A 25,841-nucleotide genomic window follows, 5' to 3' on the forward strand; every position below is an offset into this window, starting at 1 on the left:
GCATTTTTAGAAAAGTAATTGAGTTTATTTTGATGCCCGAGGCTTAGGAATCTGCAAAACAAAACTGTAAACACACTTATTGCTATGGGCTTATTGTCACAAGACCATTTTCACTATGGACAATAAGTAATATCAACATCGTGTGTCCATGCAAAAGTCAGCACACACCCGCACATGCATTGCCTGCTGATCACAACAATGGAGTGGGGGCATTAAAAAATATCTCTGTGGCAAAGAAGGTGGTTATAACTCATATTTTGAACTAATGAGCACAGAATTTCAAAACTACCTTTCCATCTGAAATTAGTGTTGGTAACACCATGTGGCGAAGTGAGAGAGAAATTTGATGGTGAATTTCCTTTGAATGTTTGGGAAACTGTATTATTTCAAATTTTACTAACTGTACACTATACCCTGTATTGATGTATTGTATATGCACTCCTCATTCACCTTCAACGTTCTTTGCAAGAACTGCGCTGCAAGCTCGTTTGAAACCAAAAACAGGAAGTTGTAAGCATTGTGGGACGTGTAGTTCCGCTTTAAGGCCACTGCTTTTAATAACAGCGCACGGAGGAGGCAAACAAACGTAGAATAAAGAAAACTTTGGTGCAAAAGCGGATATATTTACGAAATTTCGAAATAATCATGCCTGGATTCACTTGCTGCGTTCCGGGGTGCTATAATAACTCTCACCGGGATCGCGAACTGCGATTCTACACGTTCCCGAAGGATCCCACGCAGCGGGAGATCTGGCTCAAGAACATCTCGCGGGCCGGGGTGAGCGGCTGCTTTAGCACTTTTCAGCCCACCACCGGACACCGGGTGTGCAGTGTGCACTTTCCTGGAGGTAGGAAGACCTACACCATTCGGGTTCCGACCCTATTCCCACTACGAGGGGTGAATGAGAGAAGGAGTCGGCGGGGCAGGAGCAGGAAGGTGTCCGCTGCGCTGCCCATTATTACCAGTGTGGTGACTACAAGTGGGGAGTCCGCTCCAATAGGAACGGGAGACACAGACACTGACACAGCCACCGTAGTGCAAATTGGTCAGAATGGGCAGTATATTACGCCAATTGACCTTACAGCTCAAGGGGATGGATCCTGCCTCACAGTGGTATCCAACGCCATGGAGTTGGCGGGCGGTAACGCGACCACGGTTCCCTCTCAGTCCGGGCCGTGTGTCGCGCTGTGCGGTACTGTGGATCATTCTTACTCGCTGACCACTGGTACAACTTCTGCTGAGCTGCTAAAGAAACTGAATGAGCAACGCGACATCATCGCACTCATGGAAGTCAAGATGAAGGAGATGAAGAACACAATTCGTCAGCTTCGCATCACCGAGGCACGCCTTCAAGAGGAGCTGCGCGAGAGGGATCGAATGCTGTCCGCATCCGCCGTAGTAAGAAAGAAAATCTGACGGAAAATCCATCTGCAGAGACAGCTTGAACTATGAGGAGCTATTAAGAAGCACTACTTGTGTTCAGCAATTTCGAGGCGCACAGCTACAAGGCGATGACAATTAATTCAAAATGTTCTTCATTTTATTTCTTTGTTTTTACTTGCCGTTAGTAGGCAATGAGTAATAACAGAGTTCTAGGTTGTGAAGAGCGGTAGTTCACCTAGGTATATACGTAGTGCTTTTCAAAACCGTGCGCCACTCGGACTCAGACTGGTTCAGCAGAAATGTATTGTTTTATTTAATTTTTTATATGAAGGGATCTTTCTGTAAAATTTGGAGGAATTCGCAAGCCTTCAGCCTTGGGTTTCTTTTCCCCATTCGTCTATAGCAGATATATATTTCATATCAGTTGTAGTCATGCAATGCGTGTTTGAACGAGTGCTTCATTATAGTTTTTTTTTTAGATATGACATGAATAAGCAGAGGGTCCGACCCTGAGAGACTGATATCCCTCACATGCTGGTTTATAGAATTTGTAAATATAGATATGGAGTAAAGAACGTTTGGAATGGATTTGCAAGCTGGTCGTCTTTGACAGAACGTTGTGTCATAACTTGTTTTACACCAGAGAGATTGCTTTCTCTTTCTTAAGCTATTCACCAGGTTTATGTGTGATTTGACGCATTTAGCTTTTACTGAGACCAGTCGCTTTGAATGAGCTCGATATCAGCAGTTCTTCAGATTAACGGACCATCACCACCTACCAACAAGCTTAAAGTGATCCGTACCGGTCCAGTGTTCGTTAAAATGTAACGAGTTGGTGAAATTGTGTTTTAAAGCATGTTGTTCTTTCGTAAAATCCCCTCTCAGTGAAAGTCAGTCCAAACCTTGAGGTAACGTAAAATTTGGGATTTTCCAACGGAGCTATTATATGTGTAACATCGTGAAATTCCATGTTTCTTACGATGCAGTATATTTTCTTCAGTACCCAAAGGGATTTCCTACGCTTTCATCGGTTCGTCTCATCTGAAAAACCAGAGTGTCAGTTTTAAACAGTTCAACTGCTCCCTGTCTGCATTGGAGCTGCTGTCAGTAGGGACTGGAGTGGCGAACATCAGTTTGTAACAGGTGTTATTAGGTAAGCGCAGGTATCTTCTCTATCTTGCTGTTTAAGATTTTTAACACTAATTAAGAACACAAGGTAAAGTGGCAGTTTCTGAAGAGCTTTGAGGCTGGCTGAACAGGCTACTTCATTTTAAATACTGAGAACAAGAACATTTAATATAGTTTATTACAACCCATTCAATTAGCATTTATCATGTTAAATACAGATGCATCCAATGAGCTTCTATTTTGTGTTTATACACTACCACACCAGAAATGGGAAAACACTCAACTGGATACTGAGTGATTTTTTGATGGGCTGGCCTGTTAAATATATGTATGGATGAAAATGCATAACAATAGGTCCTGTTCTGTACAAATGTGGCAATTCTGTCATGGCAACCTGATAATCACGTAAAATTGGAAGGATTTTGTGAACACATGGTTCAGAGGGAACATTACAGTAACCGATACACAATCCCCCAAAAGAACATATTTTGGTTGGAAAACAGAAGTGTGGCAAAGTGAGGATGACTGTATTCCATGTAGACAACACAAAATACATAGAAACACAGGAAACATTTATAAGCCCAATGGCCATCTCACAACTTCTTTCAATATTTCATAAAAAAAAGATATTATACATAATGCAGCAACAAAATGCAACGTGGTTATGTGTGCTTAGGCATTCAACCTATGACAAGGTCCCATAGCTAAAGGATGGCACACGTGTCACTTTCAAATCTTCATTAGCTCTCTCTTGAGTGTATTCAGAGGCGGAGTCTCTTGATGTCTTCACTACGGAAGTCCACCCGGAGAGCAAGGACCTGCCGCACTTCAGCAGGGGTCAAACGCCATGTCAGCGGTCCAGAGTTTGGTCCCCAGTAATCAAGAATCTCAGATACCTAAATCAAATAAACACAAACATATGCAATGACAACGAAATCACAGTAGTGGACAAATTTATATAAAGGCTGCAGTGCGCTTCGAATAATGCCTGCCCCACCATCTCACGGCAATTCTGAATTGGTTTTAAGTGAAGGATGAACTTTAGTATCAAGCGTCAACGTTGAGGAAAAAAATATATATTTAATTGTGACTGTTATCAGTATAACTAGGCTAATGCAGGGAAAAAGAACATACTGTTTGTTATAACAGTGACATTACAAAGGAGAAGTAAGAATAAATGTATACTTGGTCTCCAGTTACAACACAAGGAATTGTCATGTATAGGAATGGTGACATACTTGTTGCAGTTGTTTAAGTTTTGTACCATATAAACAATGTGCTGCCACCTATGGTATGGTTAGCACTAAATGTTTAAAATGACATTGTCATTTTGACATGCCTAAAAAAACACATATTGAAGCATGGTCAGCAACCCTTCAGATACCTGTTTCAGTGATACATCCTTCAGTTACAGTACTGAAATGCTTCTGTAGCTCAAAAACAATAAAAAACACAGCTTGTCAGACACATACCCGCTCCAAATTGAGTATTGTCGCCATCTGAGTGAGTCGAGCAAACTTATCCCTGATGGTCCAAGAGGTGACGGATGAAAGATAGGCAACCAGAGACCGTAATTCTTTATCAAACTGCAGTCCACCCAACTACAGCAGAGACAGAGTGTAAGGACAGAGAGCATGTAGATCAGTCTGAGGTGTTTGTGTGTCTGTACGTACGTGTATTACTGGGCATCTCCGTTACCTACCCTGCTGAAAGTACATTTAAAGACCGTCTTCTCCATCTCCATGGCAATGAGGTTGGTCATCAGACTGCTCAGTGTATCATAAATTACTGGAGACAGACCCACCTGCAGGTAAAGATAAAGTGGGATAAAGAAAGTGTATTTTCAGGATGAAAGTGCAGGTATTTATGCAAGGTTATTTTTTAGTTTTACTCACCTTGAACTCAGCCATTAGTCTCTCTAACTGGACAATGAGCTGTTGAACCCAAGGGTCATTAGCTTCATACTCACTGAATTCCTCCTATAAGACCACACATGACAAACATTAGCAGTAATATTTCCATTAAAATGAATTTGAATGTGAAAATGTACCTCTTACACCTGTTTTATATGATGTAAGATCACCGGTGAAAAGAAAAATGAAAATGAAAAACTCGAACAGGCAAACTGCATCTTTCTAGAAAAAAGTGTTGTTTTTTTAATCAGATGGTGCTCTTATTTGTCCAAGTTTCAACATCTGCTCTGAGAGGCAAATATTTGCTCAAAATAACTCTAACAAACCACATAATCTGTATGAAACCACACAGAACAAAGACCACAAAGATTATGTGAGGTTTTAAAATACATGTGAATAATGGTAAAGTGTAAGACTGAAATGTGACCAATTTCAAACTCTGGCATTTTTAATGTGTGTATTAGTATGCCATACCTCTTCGATATTGTGTGAGATGGATAAGAAATTGCTGATCCAGGGTTTTACTTGAGGCTTGATGGCTGTGTTATTTAGTTCCAGAAGACCCTCCTGTGTGAAAAAAAAACATTAACAGTAGCAGAAAGCACAAAACACACATTAATGATCTGTGGAAGAGCCCACATAAGCACAAAAAGACATATTGATTCCCTAACCTGGAGGAGATCCTTGAATTTGCTGGAAGTGTTCACCAGGTCTGAGAGACAGCTGTCAATCTTAGCCTGAGCATGCTCAGAGCCCATCCCCTGACTGAACAACTTTGCACAATCATTCTGAGACAGAAGGAAAGAGCTTGTGTTGTCACATCCTCAGCTGACCATAATGATTTAAGAGTGCCTTGTTTTGTTTTGTTGTTCTAAAAGATAATTGTTAGTGTCTGGTTGCAAAGAAAGCTTTACCTCAAGGTTTTTCTTAAGAGTGATGATATTTGCACTGCACACCTCGACATTGTTCAACGTCACCTGACACACACAAGAAAGACCAAAAACAAACAAACAAAACATACAGACTCCATCTGTTAACGTGAAAAGACAGATTTGACCGTACACAGTTTGAATGTTGATGGAACTCACCAGGTAGGCACTCTTGGCTTGTTCCTGGCTCTCTATTCCAAGTGTTTGTATCTTTCCATGTTGCAGGCTGCTTTGCATCATACTGACAGCACTGCTAACGCCACGCTGCAGGTCCTGAAGAGCGCTGACCGGGTAACCAGCCCGCAACTTACACACCAATACCTCCCTGTGCACACATACAAATACCTCTCACATATCTATCATATCTATATCTGTTAGGCATACATCCATACATACACATGCATATACATACACATTTATATTCTTATATATACATATACAGTTATTCTTAGATTATACTTTTCTTATTTGTGAGTTTGCACAGTCTGCCCTGCTGCCAACCTTCATTTCACTGCTACTGTACCTTGGCATGTGACAAATAAAACTTGAAAAACATACACACACACACATATATATGTGTGTGTATATTAGATATATATATGTGTATATGTGTATATTAGATATATATATGTGTATATGTGTGTGTGTGTGTATATATATATATATATATATATATATATATATATATATATATATATATATATATATATATACACACACACACACACACACACACACATATTTATTTATTTATTGCTGTGTAATTGTGTGTTTGTGTGTACCTGAAGTCTGTCTCCAATACACTGGTGGCATGATTTATCATAGCGCACACACAGTCTGAGCTGCCACTGGTCAGTGCTCTGCTGATACACTTCTTCACAATGTAGAAAACATCGTCCACCATGCTGGAGGTCAGCTGGCCTGTCTCTGCAGCGTCCATCGCAACTGCCTATGGACATTTTGGGAAATTCCAATTAGAAAGTCAAAACTGGAGCTGTCACATGTAATAGATTACATAGCTATTACAGTGTGTAAAGTCCAATACAAACAAAACTTACATAAGCAAGGTTCAGAGCACTGGACAAGGAAAACATCAGTTTGAAGTTGCTACATATTATCATATATATTCAAGTGCATCAAATGCATTCAAAACAATGAAATAGTTGAATATAACCTTATTCTCACTGTTGCTGTTAATGGATTTCCTCTTATTGTGTTTCAATACTGATATTGCCTTAGACATCATTATTTGTGCTATGTCCAGCTGTTAAGGACACTTCTGGCAATTTCCACTGTCTATCCTTCTGGCACAGGCACTATAACAGACACCTCTCTGAGGTGTAAGGAGTATGTTTTTCCCCCAACACAAAAATTTCACCGATTACTGCTTCAGCTCCTGATTCCATGCATTTTAGCCAAGGTCAAATGACTAAATCAGGACAAAAATGACTCTAAAACTAATGAAAGTACATCACATTGTTACAACACACAGATTTCATGTCAGGATTTCAGCTCTGTCTATGTATGTGTGCTTTTGAGGCACCTTATTGACAGTCTCTCTCATGTAGTACTCTTCCATGGGGATGTAGTATCCAATCAGCTCCTGCATGGTTCGACTCAACTGACAGTCTTTCAACAGCCTCTCCAAAGACTGCTGATGCTCTGCAACACAAAAGTCTTTTTAACAGGATTGAAGCTCAGACATAATTGCACCATACTTATATGTACATGCTTTGCAGATTATTGGGGTGATCTTATTAAACTGATCCCTCAGCAATTTTATTAGGAATGTCAGATGAACTAGAAAGAGTCACAAAAATGAATGAATGAATGAATGAATGCCTTTAACAGTACCACACAAGTCAGGAGTGGAAAAAAATAGACAAAATGGTTTAAATCCATTTTTTATCTGGTGACTTTCCAATAACATCATTTATCGCTTGTTAATTTTTCTTACACATTCACATAAACACAACTGCAAACACAAACACACACACATGCACTCACAAACACACACACACACACACACACAGGTCAGTGGGGCTTACCTTGAGACACAGCTTCAGCTGCCATTGCATCTGCAACCTCAAAGTCAGCCGTGATCCGTCGACGTAAAAATCGCAGGTAGAGCTCTGCTCTTGAGTTCATTAAAGTGACCTCAGACAACACCGGGTCCAGCTCTCTGTTCACACAAACACACATGCCCATTTATAACCATGTGTGTAAAAAGCTGAGACCAGAGTTTTCCTCATGGGTAATTTCTGAGTAGATAAAAAAAAAAAACACTCTACCTTGGCTCAATCTTCTCAGTAGTGACACCCCTCATCATGCTGCTTTGGACAACCTGAAACTACAGACACAACAGTCAAAAATACTGACATACAGGTATGCACAATACCTGAAGACCACAAAAACAAAAAAACAAACAAACACATACCTTACTGTGGTAGTCTCTCTGCTGGATAAACTTATTCACAATTTTTTGTGCCTGTGTGTCACACTCTTTCTGAAGGTGTGTGAGAAGTGTGCACAGCCGGCCTGGACCATAGTAAGTTTCTACTATGGGTTGGTGAGTTTCCACAATCCGGGCTATACCTGAAGAGAAATGTGAAAATGGTTATCATTGCCACATGCTCCAGTTGACACCTGTATGCTTTTTAGGACATAGCCTAGTTTCTTTTCGCACTAAGCACTAAGTACGCTTTTGAGTGTGCTTTGTCCTGACAGGTTCACTCCAGCACCAGGCTGAGTGTGGGAGTGACTCACCCTCCAGTAGTAGTGTGAGTGTGTCTGCAAAGATCACAGGTGCTCTGCGCTCCCCCACATCAGAACCCACAGCTAAGATCAAGTTCTCCTCTGCCTTACTCGCCAACTAGCAGAGAGAGAGGAACAGTCAGAGAGTTAGACGCTACTCCAAAAACACATTCAACCAGTGGACATGCATACAAGACTCTTATAACCATGGTACAGACACAAACTTACTCTCAGGACATACCTGGCTACAGAGATACTGGGCAAAGAGTGCAAGTCCTTTCTCATGGAGTCCCAGTAAAGGAAGGATCTTAAAGAAACGTTCAACTTGAGGGAGATCGCTAGAGGCAACTGCCTCTTCAAGTCGCTTGGTAACCAAAGCCTTCAGAGAGAGCTCCGCCTCCTGTAGTAATGCAAGACTGGCTTCCACCGCACTGCCTGAAATCATATTTAACACAGTATGGTCAGTGATGAAATCAATAAGCGTCTCTGTACACATTCTCCCCAGTGTAGGCGGCGCTACTAAAACATAATAGCACGAAACACTGTGCACTGTCAGAAAGACAAGCACAGAAAAAAAGCCATAATGGAAACTCATAGTCCAATTAAACTAGACTTAAACAACAGTCCCGTCTTGCCTGGATGTAAGTAAAGCACCCACAGACATAAGTAAGCAGGTGTGTGTGTAAGCGTGAATACATGAGAATGTCTCCCTTACTCTCTCCTCCTTGCCTGCTGAGCTCAATGACTGACTGATCTAGAGAAAGGTAGCGATGGATATGGGCAGCAGCTTGTTCGTAGTCCTGATTACGCAAGGCAGTCTGGACACCATCTGTGCAGAACTTCAGGTCAAGGATATCATCTGCACGCTGTATGGCCTGGTACAGCCTTTTCTGAAAAACCCAAAAACCCAAAAATATAAACTGTTATCCAATTGGGACTGCTTAAATATAGAGATCAGTATACTTCCATTTATCTTTGATCTTATTCACAAGAGGAAACCTTTATGAGATATATGTTTATTTTCAAGAATGGACTGTGTATGCGGGCTTCTAGTCACAGGGGAGTTTGTGGGTCTCACCTTGGTGAGGTCAAGCTGTCTGACTTTGCTGCTCACATTCTCTGCCAGGCTGCAGGTGAAACTGATCATGCCAGATAACTGCGTGGCATCTCCTTCAATAAGCTGCAAGTTGGGCCTGAAAAGGACAAAGCCAAGCCATTAACAACCTCACACACCTTAAGAGCACAGTCACAGCAACAGAACGCAGCGATCAGGCCGCATAGGCATATAATCATTACAAGACTACAAAACTGGGAACCATCCCTGGAGTGCATTTGAGGAATTCATCTGAGTATCTGGCATGATCGAGAGTCCTGACACAAACAGTGGCAAGGTTTTATTTTCTAAGACATCCTAGTCAAGTTTATAGCAGTGTCTGCTAAAGAGCAAAAGCACATCCCAGGGGCCAGAGCATTCTACTTGGAGCCAGCAAAGAATGTGTTCAGGAAAAGAATGTGTTCAGGAAAAGTGGATGATTGTGAACTGTTCCCTCAGAGTGTCCAGATTTACTATGGGGCTCTGAAAGACTATCATATGACCACTTTGCACCTTCCTACTTAAAGTAGCCTGTAAGAAAAGTTAAGTTTGTTTTACTTTATTTACAAAATTTCATATTACATCACTTATAATAAACTCCTTATTGTAACAGAATGGGACTGTTAAATCATGAAAGATCCTCCTTGTCTACCTCATCATTTACAGAGGTTGAAGCATTCATCCCAGGGAGACACATCCTTGACAAACTCAATGATTAGGGCAATCACAAACTGACTCTCTTTAAATGGTCTCACTCACCCCATCCTTTGAAGAGCCAACATCTTGGTTTCAATGGTGCTTTGTTGTGCAACGAGTGTCTCCAACTCATTCTGAACATCTGTCTGTGGGCAGCAGCAAAATATCACTTACTGTACATGGACATGTAAGAGTAACTGAAAGAGCCACGCAAACTTGGCATTATTCCATCACCAAGAGCTAATGTTTCACATGTTACACCCAGACTCTCAAATTCAGTATAAGCACGTCAGACTGACAATAAGAGTTCAACACAGCAGTGATTTTACTGTAGTCCCATTCCATTAATAATAATCTGTTTAAGTTTAACTAGTAACACACAAGCACTGGCACACTCAAGTAGGGAACAAACTGATCTTTGCTGGGATGCAACGAGTTTTTCCGGTTACTGAGTTGTCAGTACAATTCGGTTAGTTGTGGTGAGTGCAAAAGATGAGCTGGCCGACAGGCCGGACAAATTATGGAAGTATTTCTCATTACACCTTTCGCATAAGCTCTACAAGCAGCTAAGTGGCATTGTTTCTTTTAGTCAAGACAGTACGATTTGCCTATTCAATTCAGCTCCTGCTAAGATACAATGAAGAAAGCAGTCCATGGGGGAACGCTCACCTCCTCGGCACACAGCTGCGCATAAATCCGTTCTAGATCCTCAAGCTCTGTTAAACTCTCGATAGTCTCTGCGCTGACAGCTGAGAGGCATTCGGGACCCCCGCGCCGGACTGTCGGGGAACCCTGCTCCTCCATTGCAGTCCCACATATACACAAAATGCGTAACTTCCGTTCTCGCTGCCGTGCTCTTCCTTTTACCACCGTGACTTCCAATCAATGGGATTCTGCAGTTTTTATCGCCACCTAGTGCTAGATCAACGACCGAACCGATATTATTCAGTGTTTCATCCGCCATCCAATGTATTTATGTTGTAGTTGTACCAGCAAAGGCTTTTTGTTAGTGTTATGATAAACATTGCATTTAAGTATAGATGAGTCTGGGGTTCAGAATGTTGTTCTTTCACTTCTATGTCGATTTCAAGACCACTGAAAAGGAACATTAGAAGAAGAGCTTAACGGACTTTATAGTAATTCAGTCATTAAAAAAAAAATCATTAATAACTATTCACGTGTACAACCTTGATGTCATGATCGTGATATCGTGATGTGTAGGGATACATGAATAAGCTGTGGTAGTAATGAAAGTCTAAATACACGCGTAGTAAATGCTCACTGGGCGGTTCATTATTCAGATGGTTTGATAATAGGTTTTCTGGAACCTGCTGGTCGGTTCGTGATGGTTGGGTGCTGAAGTAGTGTATGGGTTGTTTTGGTAGTACATTACGTAGATCCCATTGTTTAACAGTACATCGTGTCCTATATTCTAATGTGCTAATCCTTCTATTCTCCAAAAGGCCTGTAGTATATTGCAAACCAATGGTGCAGTGAGTTAGAGGATTTTCTATGGCGATAGTTCTTAAGTATTAGTTCATTCATATCTTACTAACCCAGACGCTACAGAAAATGGAGGTGCTTTTGTGCGTTTTCTCCAGGATGTAGAAAGTGGGTTGTAAAGATGTGTGGAGCCCGTGCGATTTGAAGGAGCCACATTTACCCGCAGAAACCCGTCAACCTGTGACTACTATTAGAGTGTGCAAAGTGCGCAATCATTTTTAAGGGATGTTCGTTTTGTCCGACAAACACATCAAAGTGACCGAAATAAAATAGCAGAAGTAGGAAGAATGTTTTTGTTGTTGGTGGTGGTGTTGTTTAGAAATAGTTATTCATATGGAGTTGGAGAATTAAGTTTATTTGTGCTCAGTTTGCATAGTTTGGCCATTTTCACTGTTTCACAAAAGCTCTATGATTTGTGAGTGCAATGGGGAAGAGAATGGATTATTTATTAAACATGTCTTTCTGGAGGTTTTCACAATGTAATTTCACTTGGGTTTCACTAAGTGCAAATATGAGTGCTGTATGGATGGAAATAGCAAAAGAAAATGAAGTTTTTTTTCATACACATAACACATAATCTGTCTTTATTCTCCTCTCCCACTAGATTTATGCAATGACATAATCCCAACATTTCAATCACATTTAAACAGCAGAGTAGCATAAACTGTGGCCATCCCTCTCTCTCTCTCTCTCTCTCTCTCTCTCTCTCTCTCTCTCTTTATGTGTGTGGGTGTGTGTGTGCGCGCGCACATGCTCACTAATTTTAGAAAGTCTTCAGTCTGACATTAAAATTTAAGTTCCTTTAAAAGATGATCATCCTTAAACATAATCATTGTAGTACTGGGTATTTCTCCTCACTCGCTGCATTGTGTCACCGGAAATGATATTTAATCCCTCCAGGGTTTTTTTTTTTTGTGGATGATCGGATGCTATCATCGTCCCCTGTCTATCACACACTAATGCTATCATTTCATCTTGCACTGTAGTCCTTATCCTGAAGCCAAGGATTGATGATACAACCTCAAAGGAAACTTCTTCTGCTTCTGTTGCGCTGCTTGACACTGAGTTTGAGAAAGATAAAAGTGTGTGTGTGTGTGTGTGCAAATGTTCTGTTTTACGTGTATTTGAGAGAGGGTGTGCTCTCCCAGACTGACAAGCACAGGGTTCTACAACAGAATGCATCTGCTACTGTTTATCCCACTCTGCCTCAGTGAGTAGATCTCTACGCTAAAAGTATGTTTATGAATGGGACTTTTGTGCTTGGTGTGTTTGTGTGCCTATAGGTGTGTGAGTATGTACGAGTGTATGCATGTGTGGGTATCTAGTGTCTCTTATTTGTGGCTCACAGTGCTCTGCTTAAGCAATTCCACTGTGTTATTCTAAATGTGGAAATGCTTAATTTGTTGAACTTTAGCACCATTTCCTCTGGTCACGACTTAATTTACTAGTTTATATACATTTACATTTCTTTAGCCTACACATTACAATTATGCTTTTTGGGATGATTTCCGAAAACTATTTTAAACTAAGGGGCAAAACTGACACATGACCGAGACATACGTAAATAATTTTCAAAAAGAAAAATAATGAATAGTCAGTTTTTAAATCTGATCTGTAGTTCTTCTTTCATTTGATAACATGTAAATTAGTTTAAACAGATACATGTTCTATGTGGTTTCCTCATAAATGTTTCATCTCTGAATTTCCCTGTTTGATATGAATCAAGGGACAGATTGATCAAGTAGCATCAGCAAATGAGAAATGCATTTTTTTTTGCCAGAATCTACTTATTGTTTAATATTTATGGTTAAATTATGTATCTTTTTGAAAATTTTCACCGAAGGAGAAAGATGTTTACAAGCTACAGTGCTGTGGGATTAAGTAACGTTTGGCCTCTCTCTGTAATCCTCAGATTAAGATCAGCGATGCCAGGCTTTCACCAACACTGAGCGGATGCACAGAAATACACACACACACACACACACACACACAATCATGTGCACACATACAGAAATAGACTCAGATACACCTCTGTCCATATTAAACTACCTCCGACATGTACAGGCTTCTTGCTCATTGCCTAGTGCAAATACACACCCTAACACAGCCACTATTGCCATTTTATCAGAAGAAATAATCCATTTGGGACAAATAAAGGACAGAGGGATATGACAGATGATTAACAATATTGTGGCCAGAATATTCATTTGTGTGGAGTAGCTGAACAGTTGGTTGACATTTCGCTGATCAGTTCAATGACATATGTGGCTTGCTGGAAATTCGTTGAAGCTTTCAGTAGTTCTAGGAAGAGGTGGATACACCACACAATATATTGATAAAATGACACACATAGTGCAGTTCCAATCTGGAAAAATCGAAAACAGGGAATAATTATTGTAATATAATCATATTTATGTTAATGCTCATTTCTGTTACATAATTTTACGTGAGTGTTTTTTGTGAAAATGACATTTTCTCCTCCCTCTCTCTCAGGCCTGTGTTCCACTGTGCTGAGTGCAGCTGTCACTCCTCCATGTGCATCAGTGTATAAAGGCTTTGCTGAATGTCTGCTGACTCTGGGAGACAGTGTGAACACTCAGACGGACAATACACAGGACATCAATTCCATTTGCAAGTGAGGAAAAAAAAGAGGCGACACAGAGTTGTACAATCACATAAATTAATGCCATGCAGCAAATATGCACATAAATGATAGAGTTTAAACATAATTGCTGTAGGTAGTAAAAGGTCCACTTTTTCTCGGTTTGTTTTCAGGTCGTGGGATGCTTTCCAGGTGTGTGTGAGCGGCGTGCTGTCCAACTGCCGTGGTGACGCAGCAGAAGTATGGGAATCTTTGAGGGCGGAGTCTAGGAAAGCACAGTTCTCTGGGAATCTTTATGACATGTGCGCCAGCCGCAACCAAGCAGCCACTCCAACAGTTCCACCCAACCCCCAAAGTACAGACCAGACCAATCAGGAGTCTCTCAAAGGACTTGCACCTCATTTTGGGTACACCTATGGCATACAGCTTTTCTCAGCATGCTTCTCTCTGCTGTTCTTAAGTCATCTTTAGACCTTCTTGTCAAGACAAAGAAACTAACACGATTGACTAGCAACTGTGCAGCGGACTCATGAACTGTTTCTTCTTGGAAATGTGAAGAATTGATTATAAACTGTTTTGAATATAATTATGTGTTTTGATAATGTATACATATTTGAAATGACTATATATTTCAATTCACCTTAGTGTGATAATACCAAAAGGAGCAGGACAAAAGAGTGCAGAGGGGGGAGGGGGGGGGGGTTTGAATGTAAACTCTGGTATTGAGAGCAGTGTTTCAGTCAGGAATTGGTTGTGTTTGTTTGAACAAAAGGAACAGTTTCATTCTGAGCTCATTATCAAGAAGTTCTTGTGAACATTTCAATCCATCTGGAAAAGAGGCTTTGAGAAAGTAAACAGTTTCATCTGCAAAAACACTTCAAATAAACTACATGTAAGTATTTTCATACAACCTAGACATTTTTTTTAGGTTTGTTGCTATAATCATTTTTTGAATGCTTTGCTTTCTCCTCAACATGTAATGAGTAAATGAACATAAACATTATTAACTACCTGAGTGGCTTTCCAATGGTAATTTATTGGGTAACACAAACTTTAACAAGAACACTTATATAACTTAAAGTGATCTGAGACCCAAGATAACAGTTTTAACACAAACAAAATTTACTCATAAGTCAACCCATGATGGGTTGTGAATTTTATCCTCTATATACATATTACCAAAATATTGTGTTTCATAACAACAACAACAAAAAAACCCAAACAAATTTTATATCAAGTTCACATAAAGAGCAACAAAATTGAAAGAGTTTGTCTGTTTGTGTGTATTGTGTCAGAATTAATCCAACTCTTCAATCAGACATTTCTTTTTAGCCTCCTGTCCTACAGGCCTGGCATCACCTGCCTCTGGGTCCACAGCTGCCTCCTGTCCAATTAACATGTTTTTGGAGGAAATGCTGATGAAGAGCTCAGTCTGGTCAGGACTGCCTGTTCTAGAATATTTCAAACTGGACACATCCTCTGCAGACGTAGGTACATCCACGTCCGAATCGCTGTCGTTGGGCGAGATAATCTCGATTTTTGGACGGAAAACAGTCTGAAAAAATAAGTGTTAGCTGCTGAAAAGTAACCAGCACAATCTGAAGGGCAGAACCTAGGGCTAAACTGAACTCCACAATCTTAACTGACTAACCTAAGGCTAAACTGAACTCCACAATCTTAAATGACTAACCTAAGGCTAAAATGAACTCCACAATCTTAAATGACTAACCTAAGGCTAAAGTGAACTCCACAATCTTAAATGACTAACCTAAGGCTAAAGTGAACTCCACAATCTTAAATGACTAACCTAAGGCTAAAGTGAACTCCACAATCTTAAATGACTAACCTTAGGCTAAAGTGAACTCCACAATCTTAAATGACTAACCTAAGGCTAAACTGAACTCCACAATCTTAAATGACTAACCTAAGGCTAAAGTGAACTCCACAATCTTAAATGACTAACCTAAGGCTAAAGTGAACTCCACAATCTTAAATGACTAACCTAAGGCTAAACTGAACTCCACAATCTTAAATGACTAACCTTAGGCTAAAGTGAACTCCACAATCTTAAATGACTAACCTAAGGCTAAACTGAACTCCACAATCTTAAATGACTAACCTAAGGCTAAAGTGAACTCCACAATCTTAAATGACTAACCTAAGGCTAAAGTGAACTCCACAATCTTAAATGACTAACCTAAGGCTAAAGCGAACTCCACAAAGTCTCCAATAAAACCTCAAAATCAAAAGTTACAAAGGCGCTTTTTTCACATTTTATCATTAACTGCTAAATCCAAAGTATCTGAGCATTAACTATTTGAATTAGATGCTTAATTCAACTTCTGATTCGATTCATGATTCAGCTCTGCTCAAAATCAATAATTACAATCGAAACGAATACAAAACTTTGCAGTTATTTCAGGCAAAATGACTCAAATGAATGCAGTATAAATTTACACCAACCTTGCAGTACCGCATATTTTTATACACTGCAAAAGAGAAATACACAACTGGTTTCTTATCTCTGTGCTTTTTTCTTATTTACCTGAGGGGATACATTATAAGTCTGATTGCTGTCCAGCTCCTCCAAGTCTGGCAGGTCCTGAGTGAAAGAAGCTTCATTACATTAAAATGTAAAGGTAATGCATTTAAGATCAGGTTGACTTATTGTTTAAAGAGAATAACAAAGCGGTCAGAGACTCACGCTGATTGTCAGCCTAGGGGGATCAGGCAAAACAAGAGTTTCTATCTGCTCCTCTGGTTCCAGTTCAGTGATTAGAGCACCCTGGCCAGCCATTAGGGTAGAACCCACTGACCCTGGGTCAGACACTGATGGCTCTGCCTCAGTGCACTTCTCTTTCTGCTTTTCTGAGGCCAAATGAGGTGTTGTCTCTGACGCTGATTGGAAAATCTGTGTTCTCTCTGTTGACTGGAGAATCAGGTCCTTAGCTGATACTGACTGGGGAGTCTGCCCCATCTCCGGTGCTGATTGGACGGTTTGCCCTTTCTCAGATGATGACGGACAACTTTGCTCTTTGTCAGATGAAGAATGGAAGTTCTGGTCTTCACTGATGTTCTCATGAGGGCACTTCTGCTCCTCTACTGCAGGTTTAAGAGGTTCAAATTTGACTGTGAGGAAGCCACAAACTTGTATTTGCATGTGTTTATCCATGAGTAGAATAAAAGATATTTGAATCTAAGATTACGCTGTTATTAGCCCTTTACGTTTGGTGAAAAGTAACATCTTCAAGGCAACATATCAAACTCACAGGGACAATTATTATTAAACGCTCCACATTACTTATCATTTAACCTGTCCCTTTTATCAAACAGATTTTCCACGTGCCTGAAAATCTCTAGTTTGACTCACACATTACTATAGTAAGCAGTTCATTCATGGTTTATTTATGTGTTAGCTTTGGCCTAACAATTCACCCTACTGTCCAGTGTGTGACATTGCAAGTGTATACCTCTCTCCTGTTGTTCTGTTGCTTGCCGTCTCTGCTGGGCTCTCTCCTTAATTTTCATCATAGCATCCAAACTCTCCTGGATCTTTCTTCTTTCCCGAGTTTGCCATAATTCCCTCTCCTTCCGCTCTCCTTCCAAACCCCCTGAGGCCCAGGCCTCTGCACATGCCCTGAATACCATCAAGCACAGAGGTATAAACATCCTTTGACCAAGTGGTTCCTGACTTACTGTTTAAATAATCAACATACTCACAGGCCCAGTGAAAAATTCCTGAATTATTGCTAAAATAACAGATGCAACCTATGGAAATCATTAATCAGGCTGACAAGACCCCATTTGACAAGCAATTACAACATCTTGATTAACTATGAGCCCATGTTCACTGTAGGCTAGGTCGGTATCTATTTTTTCCATACCGTCATACCTTCCGGACATTTTGCCGGAGTATTCGGTATATGACAGTATTTATGTTATTAAAAAAAACGGCTGCTGGTGATAGAAGTCGTAACATGTACAACATTGTCTAGCCTATGATGCTGTGTAATAGATATGCAATTAGCCTACTTAGATAGGTCTTGCTGGGTTTAAATACTTATGGCACATTGAATAATGAATACACAGGAAATAAGCGCCCTTCTCTCAGCATACCCTGCTAGAAGACCCAATGAGACTGCCGCGGCGGATACCGATCAGCTGAACAAAGATGATGTGCGGGTGGTGGTGGCAGACTGGCAGTTGAATAAAATCCGTGGCTAAAAAAACTGGTTTTGTAGTTGGAAGAAGTCATCTGATGATAAAGTTGTATTTGGCGATATTTTCATGATTCCACATCTAGTCATATTTAATTGATAAACTAGGAGAAATTTGAGCGAAACTGCGTTAGCCACCATGCACTGCTAACTCACGAATCGTCCGAGTGTAAACAGGATCACCAGCAAGAAAGCTAGGCGTTAGGGAAACGCTGAGACAACTCCTTTTTGAAGCGTCAAAAAGAAAGATCACCATTCGTTTATTCCAACACCACTCCGCATCCTCGTCGCCGCCGAACACACAACGTAATCACCCCCTAAGATGTATGGGAAACGTAGTAAACCAATCTACTAACAGTAGATTGGTTTGTGAACACATAAAATTATGGGCGAGGTCGCCGTGACTTATATTAAATATCATTCCGGTGTGCGAGTGGTCACCACAAATAATTTTTCTGTTGGCTAAGCTCCCTGTTGTAATAAATTAATTTCATTTTATATCTTTATAAAAATAGCAAATAGTACACACAGGTTCGTCCAGATTGGCTGGATCACAGCTATCATCGGGATGAAACCCAAAATACTCCAAGACAGGGGCAGAAACATTTTTCTTTTTTACTAGCCCTACGTTATCTCCACCACTCGCAGTCGCCATCTTTGTTACCAGTAGACTAGCCTCTGGTGGCGCCTGCTGCGCACTACAATACCTCACCTCATACAGCATCATCGTATCCGGATATAGAAAAAGAGAAGCGTCTGTATTTTTGATGATATTGAAACTCATACCTTCGGTATTTCTAAATACCCCGGTATACCGTAATACCTTGATACCGCCCAGCCCTAATGTCCACACAGAAATACACACAATAAAGTGATACATGCTATTAACCTCTCTTTTGGAAACACCGGCCGGTCATCCAGATAGGTCAGCTGCTTCAGACGAATAATCAGAGTCTTCCTGTAGTTTGGGATTTTCTTAATCACTTCATTACCCATCAGATTCAGTACCCTCTGAGACACCAAGATACAATCAAGCAAAGACAATGCTGAGTGACAATGCAATGACAGACTTTCATTATTATGTATGTAGGTGTATACTGGCATTTACATTAGGGCAAGGGGATTTTTATGTTTCTACCAGATTTGGCATCTTTTCCAGTACGCTGATGAGGTCTGGATGATTAAGACGGTTGTGCGACAAGTCCAGAACACTGATGGAGGGACAGAGGGAAAGCTGCTCCACATCACACACGGTCTCCAGTGAATTGTGGGATATTTGCAGCGTACTAAGCTCAGTCAGGCAAGCTGTGAAGCAAAGCAGATATATAATAATATATAAAATATATATTAATTTCACCGTAAGTGATGTCACACCACATTTGGACCAAAGGATGCTTGTGTGTGTGTGTGTGTGTGTGTGTGTGTGTGTTTGTGCTTGTACACTCACAGATATTTTGAATGACCTTGATGTAGTTGTGTGAAACATTCAGAGTGTTGAGTTTGCAGAGTGGTTCTAGGTTCTCCAAAGTATGAATGAGGTTCTGATGGAGAAACAGGCAGCGAAGCTCTGTCTGATTCTTCAGATTCTCTATCCTTTGAATTCCATTACATTCCAACCACAGACAGCGCAATCCTGTGTACTCCTCTAAACCCTCTATTACAGAGAAGCCTGAAATACATGTGTGTGTGTGTGTGTGTGTGTGTGAGAGAGAGAGAGAGCGAGAGAGAGAGAGAGTCATGCTGTGAACATAACTGATACATTACAGAGAGATAAAAAGCACAGAACAACTCAAATCATGTTGTGTTAATATACTCTACTTTTACATTTAATGTATATGACACATAGTAGCCCTAAAGTGCACAAGATAAGAAAAAAGTTCAAACCTTTGAAGTGAAGGTAAAGTGTGTCATTCAACCATGGAGTCATGTACAGTTTGTTCTGCTTACAGTGATCACGTAAAAACTTCTTGGTAATTCTAATAGAAACACAACAACCGCTAAGATAAAGGACACTTCTTATGGCAAAAATAATGCCCCAGATAATAATAACTGGTTTCACAATATTTTTTGATACAATATGTGATCATGTAAAATCAAACCTAGTAAGACAGAAAAACTAAAGCCCATCAAATAAGACTGCCACATCACTATTCCACCTTCAGTATACTATAATATAATTATGGGTCTCAGTAATTGGAACTTTGATTCGACTGCTACTTTCTCGCAAGCTTATTGCCTTACTGCCACCAAATATGACAGCTACAGGGAAGAAAAATAGCAAAACACCTTGTCGATATTTGGATCATTCAAAAAGATGTACACAGTACATAAGATTGACCCAGATCTGATTTTGTTAGGAAAAACATAGTTAGTAGCCCAGGAAATGACAGATAATTAAGGGATTGTTTGTTATACTAACATATGTTAGTGGCTCTTAAAACTGTATTGAATGCTGTCTGTATATGCACTCTGTGAAGCTGCGTGTGTTGGGGCAGCTAGAATGTACAATTTTACACACACACACACACACGTGTTTTTGGATGAAATTCTGTTACTTCTACCTATGATTTATACCGCTACATGTATGTGTAAGAAATTACCTGGGACCCCGATCCTTGCTCTCAGTTTCAGATGCTATGCTAGCATTACCGGTGTTAGAGTTTACGGAGAGTTCACTGGCGACGTTCCGTTGGGTTACAGCTCCGTTATTCGTTTCAGTGTCTTTTTCATTAACACCCAGGCTTCTAGTGTCTGAGAATGTTAGGGAAAATTAACGAATAAACGTGTACTACAATACATGTTAACATTTTAGTCTGCTTTAAGAAAGCAGTTGATCCAATTAGACAGTTGCTCACATTTTAAAACCATTATTAAAGGAGACTTCGCATTACTACTATTAAATAACTCCATCATTTTAATTTTAAGTTAAGTTAAACGAGAGTGGGGCTGTCGTTCTTTAATTTACATCGGCATGCTACCTTACCTGGTGTGAAAAGCACAGAGGCTTCATGAATGAACGCCCCGGCATCAGCAGACTGAACCAGCGTTTCATCTCCTTCACCCGCCGCCGAACAATCACTGGGTTTTGTAAGCATTTTTCTGTGGTCTAGATGAAAATTGTGCTCGATATGGGGAATCGTTTTACTGGAAACTAATAACAAATGGCTAAAGTGCCTAAACTAAAAACGTCACTTTTGATAGTTTTTCGGTCTAATTTAAGCTCCCAACACAGTTGTTATCTATTTACTGTTAGTAAACTTGGCAATTATGTTACCATAGTGACCAGAATAGTAACACCCACTCAACCCAGCTGCTATTTCTATTGGATGAACTGGATGACTATCAAATTCGTATGCGGATATGTACCTCAGATTGTTTGATTGGTAAACAATCCGAAGTACGTATCCGCATGCGATTTATGCGTATACGAATCGTCTATCTATATATCTATCTGCAAAATTCCAGATGAAGACAAAAGATGGCAATCACATATCCACTCTGTCTGCAGCCTCTTCCCATTCCAACTGTGGCATAAATGTATTAATAAAGAAAACTGTGTGGTAGAGCAACATCGGTAGGCAGTTTCTCTGGTTGTCAAAAGCATAAGAATGAAACAGTTTAATACCAAAGACACTAAAACCTAAACAAGTGAAAAGACCTCTGCAAAGCAAGCAAACAACATTCATAAGTTAAATTATTTAAAAAAAATTGTATACTAACCTTTTTTCTTTCTTTCTTTTTTTTTTTTTACTTGCCAAGAGGCTACAGTTTTTAACCTAGAATCGAAAGGAACTCTGTAATAAGTGAATGTACTCTACAGTTATCACCAATTCGTTTCTAGTGAGTATTGTAATTACAATGTTAGAAGCCTAAGCAATAAAACCGGAAAATGTTTAATGCCCCAGTATTATTATAATTCTTTATAATTACTCTAGACACTGGTTTCCATTTGATCAGTCTCAGGAGGGCAAGCAGAAGGATCACATGTGTGATTCTGGTTCCTCATCTTTGAACAGCAATAGATTTTCAGCTTGTTTTTTGTGTCTCTCCTCAAAAACACATAGAGCAAGGAGTCAACAAGTGGATTCAGAAACATCAGAGTGCTCGAAGTGACCCGCAAACACATCATAAAGCGTTTTTTTCCATGTTCAGAGGATATTGTAAAAACTGTGACAAAAACGATGTGGGGTAAGAATATCACCGTGTAGCTAAACATCACAAGGGCAAGCATTCTTAAAATTCGCTTCTTCTCATGAAGAGAAATCGAAATTGAATGGGAGAGAGCTCTTCTTGAACTCACATAGGAGAATACAACCAATGGATAGGGCACAATAAACACAATTAAGATAAAAACATATTGAATTGTCAGGTGTCCAGTCATCATGACCAAACAAACTATGCTGATTTCAATCATAGAGACTATCCAAATTAACAAGGAGACGAAGAGTGAGAGTTTAATTGTGTGGTGACATCGGTACCAAACAGGGTGGGTGATCATAACATATCTCTCGAGAGAAATGCACACCATAAAGTTAACATTACTCAGCACCGCAAAAAAATAAAGAACAGATACAACCATCTCTCCTGTACTTTTTGGGGGTGCCTGCACGACTGGCCTGGAACAGATCTGGATAATGTCCGAGATGAAAAGGTTGATTACAAAAACAGGGGCTACACGGTCAGTCCTGATCATATAGCATAATCCAAAAATGGCCAAACAGATCACAGGGAGTGCAATGGAAAAAATCACCCAGTTGGAGACAATTTCAGCTGAAGACATGGTAAGCAATTGTTCAAAATCATGAAATCCCATGTATGGTATTTGTGTATTGTTGCTTTCCATCTCTCATTTAGGATCTTTTAAGGCTCCAAGGACTATGGACTGTTTTTATGGGACACTTCCATTTTTCTACACCGAAGAGTCCACAAGTGAATGGAGGCAAGCCTGTTGATACAAATCAGCTTCCTTAGTTTAAAACGTTATAAATGTATGAAAATTTGTAATTTTACAGTGTTAACTGGTGTAAAGACCTCTGCTTCTCTCTCTCTCTCTCTCTCTCTCTCTCTCTCTCTCTCTCCCTCAGTATCATATCCATAGCAATATATTTTTATTTAACTGTTTTTGAATTCAAGATCAACAATGTAAGATATTGAATTCTGTGTATGGTTCAATAAACACAAGGTTTTCAAAATATATTCAACTGAACAAGAATGAATGAACTATAAACAGTGGAAAGAATGAATGAACTATAAACAGTGGAAAGAATGAATAAACTATAAACAGTGGAAAGGGAGGGTCCTACCTTGAGGAGACTTTTCAAAAGTATCCAGAATAAAAATGTTACAGCTCAACCTTGCTTCTGATTTTGTAGTTTCGAAAAAGCCATCTCCTACAATCTGTGTGGTATCAGTCGTTTATAATGGCATTTATTTATCTCCAGAGATTGGTTACAGAGCTGATAATGAAATTTGCTATCTGAACTGACTAATGTCTGGCTATCTTTTTAAATATCCTGTTTCAGAAAGAGAGCCGGATATAACCAATTACCAAGACAACAAATTCACATAAAGCACAATGGTTTTCTGGCTTTGCATGAACAAAATGATCAAATGATAACATAGACGCAGCCCTAACATCCCATTTTTTAATGACCCCAAACACCTCCATTGCCTTGTGATATTCCATTTCAGCCAATCTAAGGATCCAGCAAAGTGAAAAAGTCTTGTGAAGTTCATCAGTGCATTCTGAGCTCAGTCTGTATTGACAAAACACCTTTGAAAAAATATGATGGTTATTCACTCCATCATGATTACACCAAATCAGCAATGAACTTTCAGTTCTTCCTCATGTTACAAATTGCTAATCATGAGAACTGATGTGAATGAGCACAGGAAGATGTGCTAGCATAAAGAAGCAATTTCCACAAACAAGATACTGGTGCCACATACCCTGTCAGAGTATTAACATTAGCATGTGGAAAACAGAGGGTTGAGTTAAAGCACCATTTTAGACAGCACAAGGATTTAGAGGTTTAAAGAAACTGAAACTTGTTCTGCCACATTTTACAAGTCCTTTCAATGTCCTTTTCAGTGTAAGCTTTAGTTTGAAATGGTTTCCAGAAGAGTGGCTAATTATCTGTATTGACAACAACTGCACACATCTGTGACTACATGTCAAATCATTTTTGGTTCTAAAATGTATATAAATACCTCCCTTTTAATACATCTGTTTATTGTATCTACAAACATAATTTTTGGTTAAATATATGAATAACAATGTTAACCATATGTATTTTGTGATGTGAAAACATTTTATTGAAAAAAAAAACCTGTAAAAGTTTGTACCACAAACATCACAGGACACCCATGGCTTTTTTAGTGGATAAAACTCATGCAAAGAGGCCTCAGTCCATGGAAACATGCTGTCATGAATGAATTACATAGGAAACCTAACAACTCAAAGTTAATGCTTCACTCCTCTTTTAAAATAATGATCGCCACATCACACAAATCTGACAAATGAAAGGTGAATGATGTCACTTTAGCATTTTCACATTCTGAGTATAATAATCAATACTTCAGAAAACCTTTTTACATTTCATACATCTGATCTCGTCAGAAAAATCCCTACAATTTGAAATATTTCATGGGCTCATGTTGTTGTAATTTTCTCCTTAATTTTCAATGATTAAAAGTCTGTACAGGGACTGAGAAATGGCATGGAACTCTTTGTACTAAACAAGGTACAAAGAAATAGGACCTCACTGTATATTTTTCTTTTTTTTTTTCCAGAACAGTGATGAAGCCTCTGTAAAAAGACATGAAAAGGAAAAATGTCTGCTCAGTACATGTGGATGCACAATACTATTTGCTGTTTTCTCTAGCGTAGTGCCTGCTAAGAAATCTAATACAGACAGTTATACTGAAGAGAAGCACAATATTATTACGGTTGTGTGCTCATACATCTTTTGCCGTGTATGAAATGTTGTTCTTTGATTCTCATTTTTCCTGACACACCATTTCTAACTGAGTCATCATTACAAACACTGTTTTTTTTTAAAATAGAAGAATGATGTGAAAAGTGTGTGACAGTGATACATTGTTTAAAACGTTACATTTTTCTCCACGCAAAATCATAACAGCGGTAATTTAAACAGTTAGATGACCATTCAGTACTAATGGAGATTTTTTTTTTACCTTGAGTGATATTTCACTGTGTCATTTTTAAATATTTTTCTTATTTTAAGTTTGGCAAGTACAAGTAAGAACAGTGTTTTGCATCTAGCTAATGCACAAAAATGGGGTGCATTCTGTAGCATGTAATCATTTTAACAATGAGGAATAGTACTCCTAAATCAATAAACCTTACAGCCTTTGTTAAAATTTCTAACACTGAAGTAAAGTGAACCAGGGCAATGTGATGGTAGCGGAGCCAAGAAGTAGTCAGACTTTGTCTTTGCAATTTCAAATGTTCAAGTACTACAACAGTCTTCATTTCACATTCCAAGAAGACGTAAAGAAGTTGCACTGTGTTTACTTTTAACGAGATTTACTTAGATAGAGAAGTGACTGCTTCAACAGACATAATGCATCTATGCTCTCCCACCAGTGAAGACCACTAAT

The 25,841-nt window shown here is 39.4% G+C and overlaps 4 protein-coding genes across 5 annotated transcripts; 2 read left to right on the forward strand and 2 right to left on the reverse strand.

The window, feature by feature from the left end:
* The first annotated feature begins 633 nt into the window (after nucleotides 1-633).
* Nucleotides 634-1,416, forward strand: thap11 (THAP domain containing 11). The gene has a single exon (XM_030766865.1). The coding sequence runs from the start codon at nucleotides 646-648 to the stop codon at nucleotides 1,414-1,416; it is 771 nt and encodes a 256-aa protein (XP_030622725.1). The 5' UTR covers nucleotides 634-645.
* A 1,371-nt stretch (nucleotides 1,417-2,787) lies between these two features.
* Nucleotides 2,788-10,700, reverse strand: cog4 (component of oligomeric golgi complex 4). Of its 2 annotated transcripts, XM_030765788.1 has the most exons (19): nucleotides 10,566-10,700; nucleotides 9,960-10,042; nucleotides 9,186-9,300; nucleotides 8,823-8,997; nucleotides 8,349-8,542; nucleotides 8,120-8,225; nucleotides 7,791-7,948; nucleotides 7,645-7,703; nucleotides 7,402-7,535; nucleotides 6,897-7,015; nucleotides 6,136-6,302; nucleotides 5,513-5,678; nucleotides 5,339-5,401; nucleotides 5,096-5,212; nucleotides 4,899-4,991; nucleotides 4,407-4,490; nucleotides 4,214-4,315; nucleotides 3,984-4,112; nucleotides 2,788-3,407 (listed from the first exon to the last, which is right to left on the reverse strand). In XM_030765788.1, the coding sequence occupies exons 1-19, from the start codon at nucleotides 10,698-10,700 to the stop codon at nucleotides 3,273-3,275; spliced, it is 2,334 nt and encodes a 777-aa protein (XP_030621648.1). In that variant the 3' UTR covers nucleotides 2,788-3,272. The 2 variants fall into 2 exon arrangements, with proteins under 2 accessions (XP_030621648.1, XP_030621649.1); XM_030765789.1 differs by lacking the exon at nucleotides 9,960-10,042 and having other exon boundaries at nucleotides 10,566-10,678.
* Nucleotides 10,701-12,575: 1,875 nt separating this feature from the next.
* nrn1lb (neuritin 1-like b) lies at nucleotides 12,576-14,472 on the forward strand. The gene is made up of 3 exons (XM_030765136.1): nucleotides 12,576-12,609; nucleotides 13,893-14,034; nucleotides 14,175-14,472. Exons 1-3 carry the CDS (start codon nucleotides 12,576-12,578, stop codon nucleotides 14,470-14,472), a joined length of 474 nt encoding a protein of 157 aa, XP_030620996.1.
* Nucleotides 14,473-15,298: 826 nt separating this feature from the next.
* On the reverse strand, nucleotides 15,299-21,313 carry dnaaf1 (dynein axonemal assembly factor 1). Its single transcript, XM_030765137.1, has 10 exons — nucleotides 21,202-21,313; nucleotides 20,819-20,969; nucleotides 20,103-20,194; nucleotides 19,666-19,887; nucleotides 19,357-19,523; nucleotides 19,108-19,229; nucleotides 17,442-17,638; nucleotides 16,706-17,103; nucleotides 16,559-16,603; nucleotides 15,299-15,556 (listed from the first exon to the last, which is right to left on the reverse strand). The coding sequence occupies exons 1-10, from the start codon at nucleotides 21,311-21,313 to the stop codon at nucleotides 15,299-15,301; spliced, it is 1,764 nt and encodes a 587-aa protein (XP_030620997.1).
* Nucleotides 21,314-25,841: the final 4,528 nt, after the last annotated feature.

The sequence above is a fragment of the Chanos chanos genome, chromosome 2 (genome assembly GCF_902362185.1).
Source record: "Chanos chanos chromosome 2, fChaCha1.1, whole genome shotgun sequence".
Classification (NCBI taxonomy): Eukaryota; Metazoa; Chordata; class Actinopteri; order Gonorynchiformes; family Chanidae; genus Chanos; species Chanos chanos.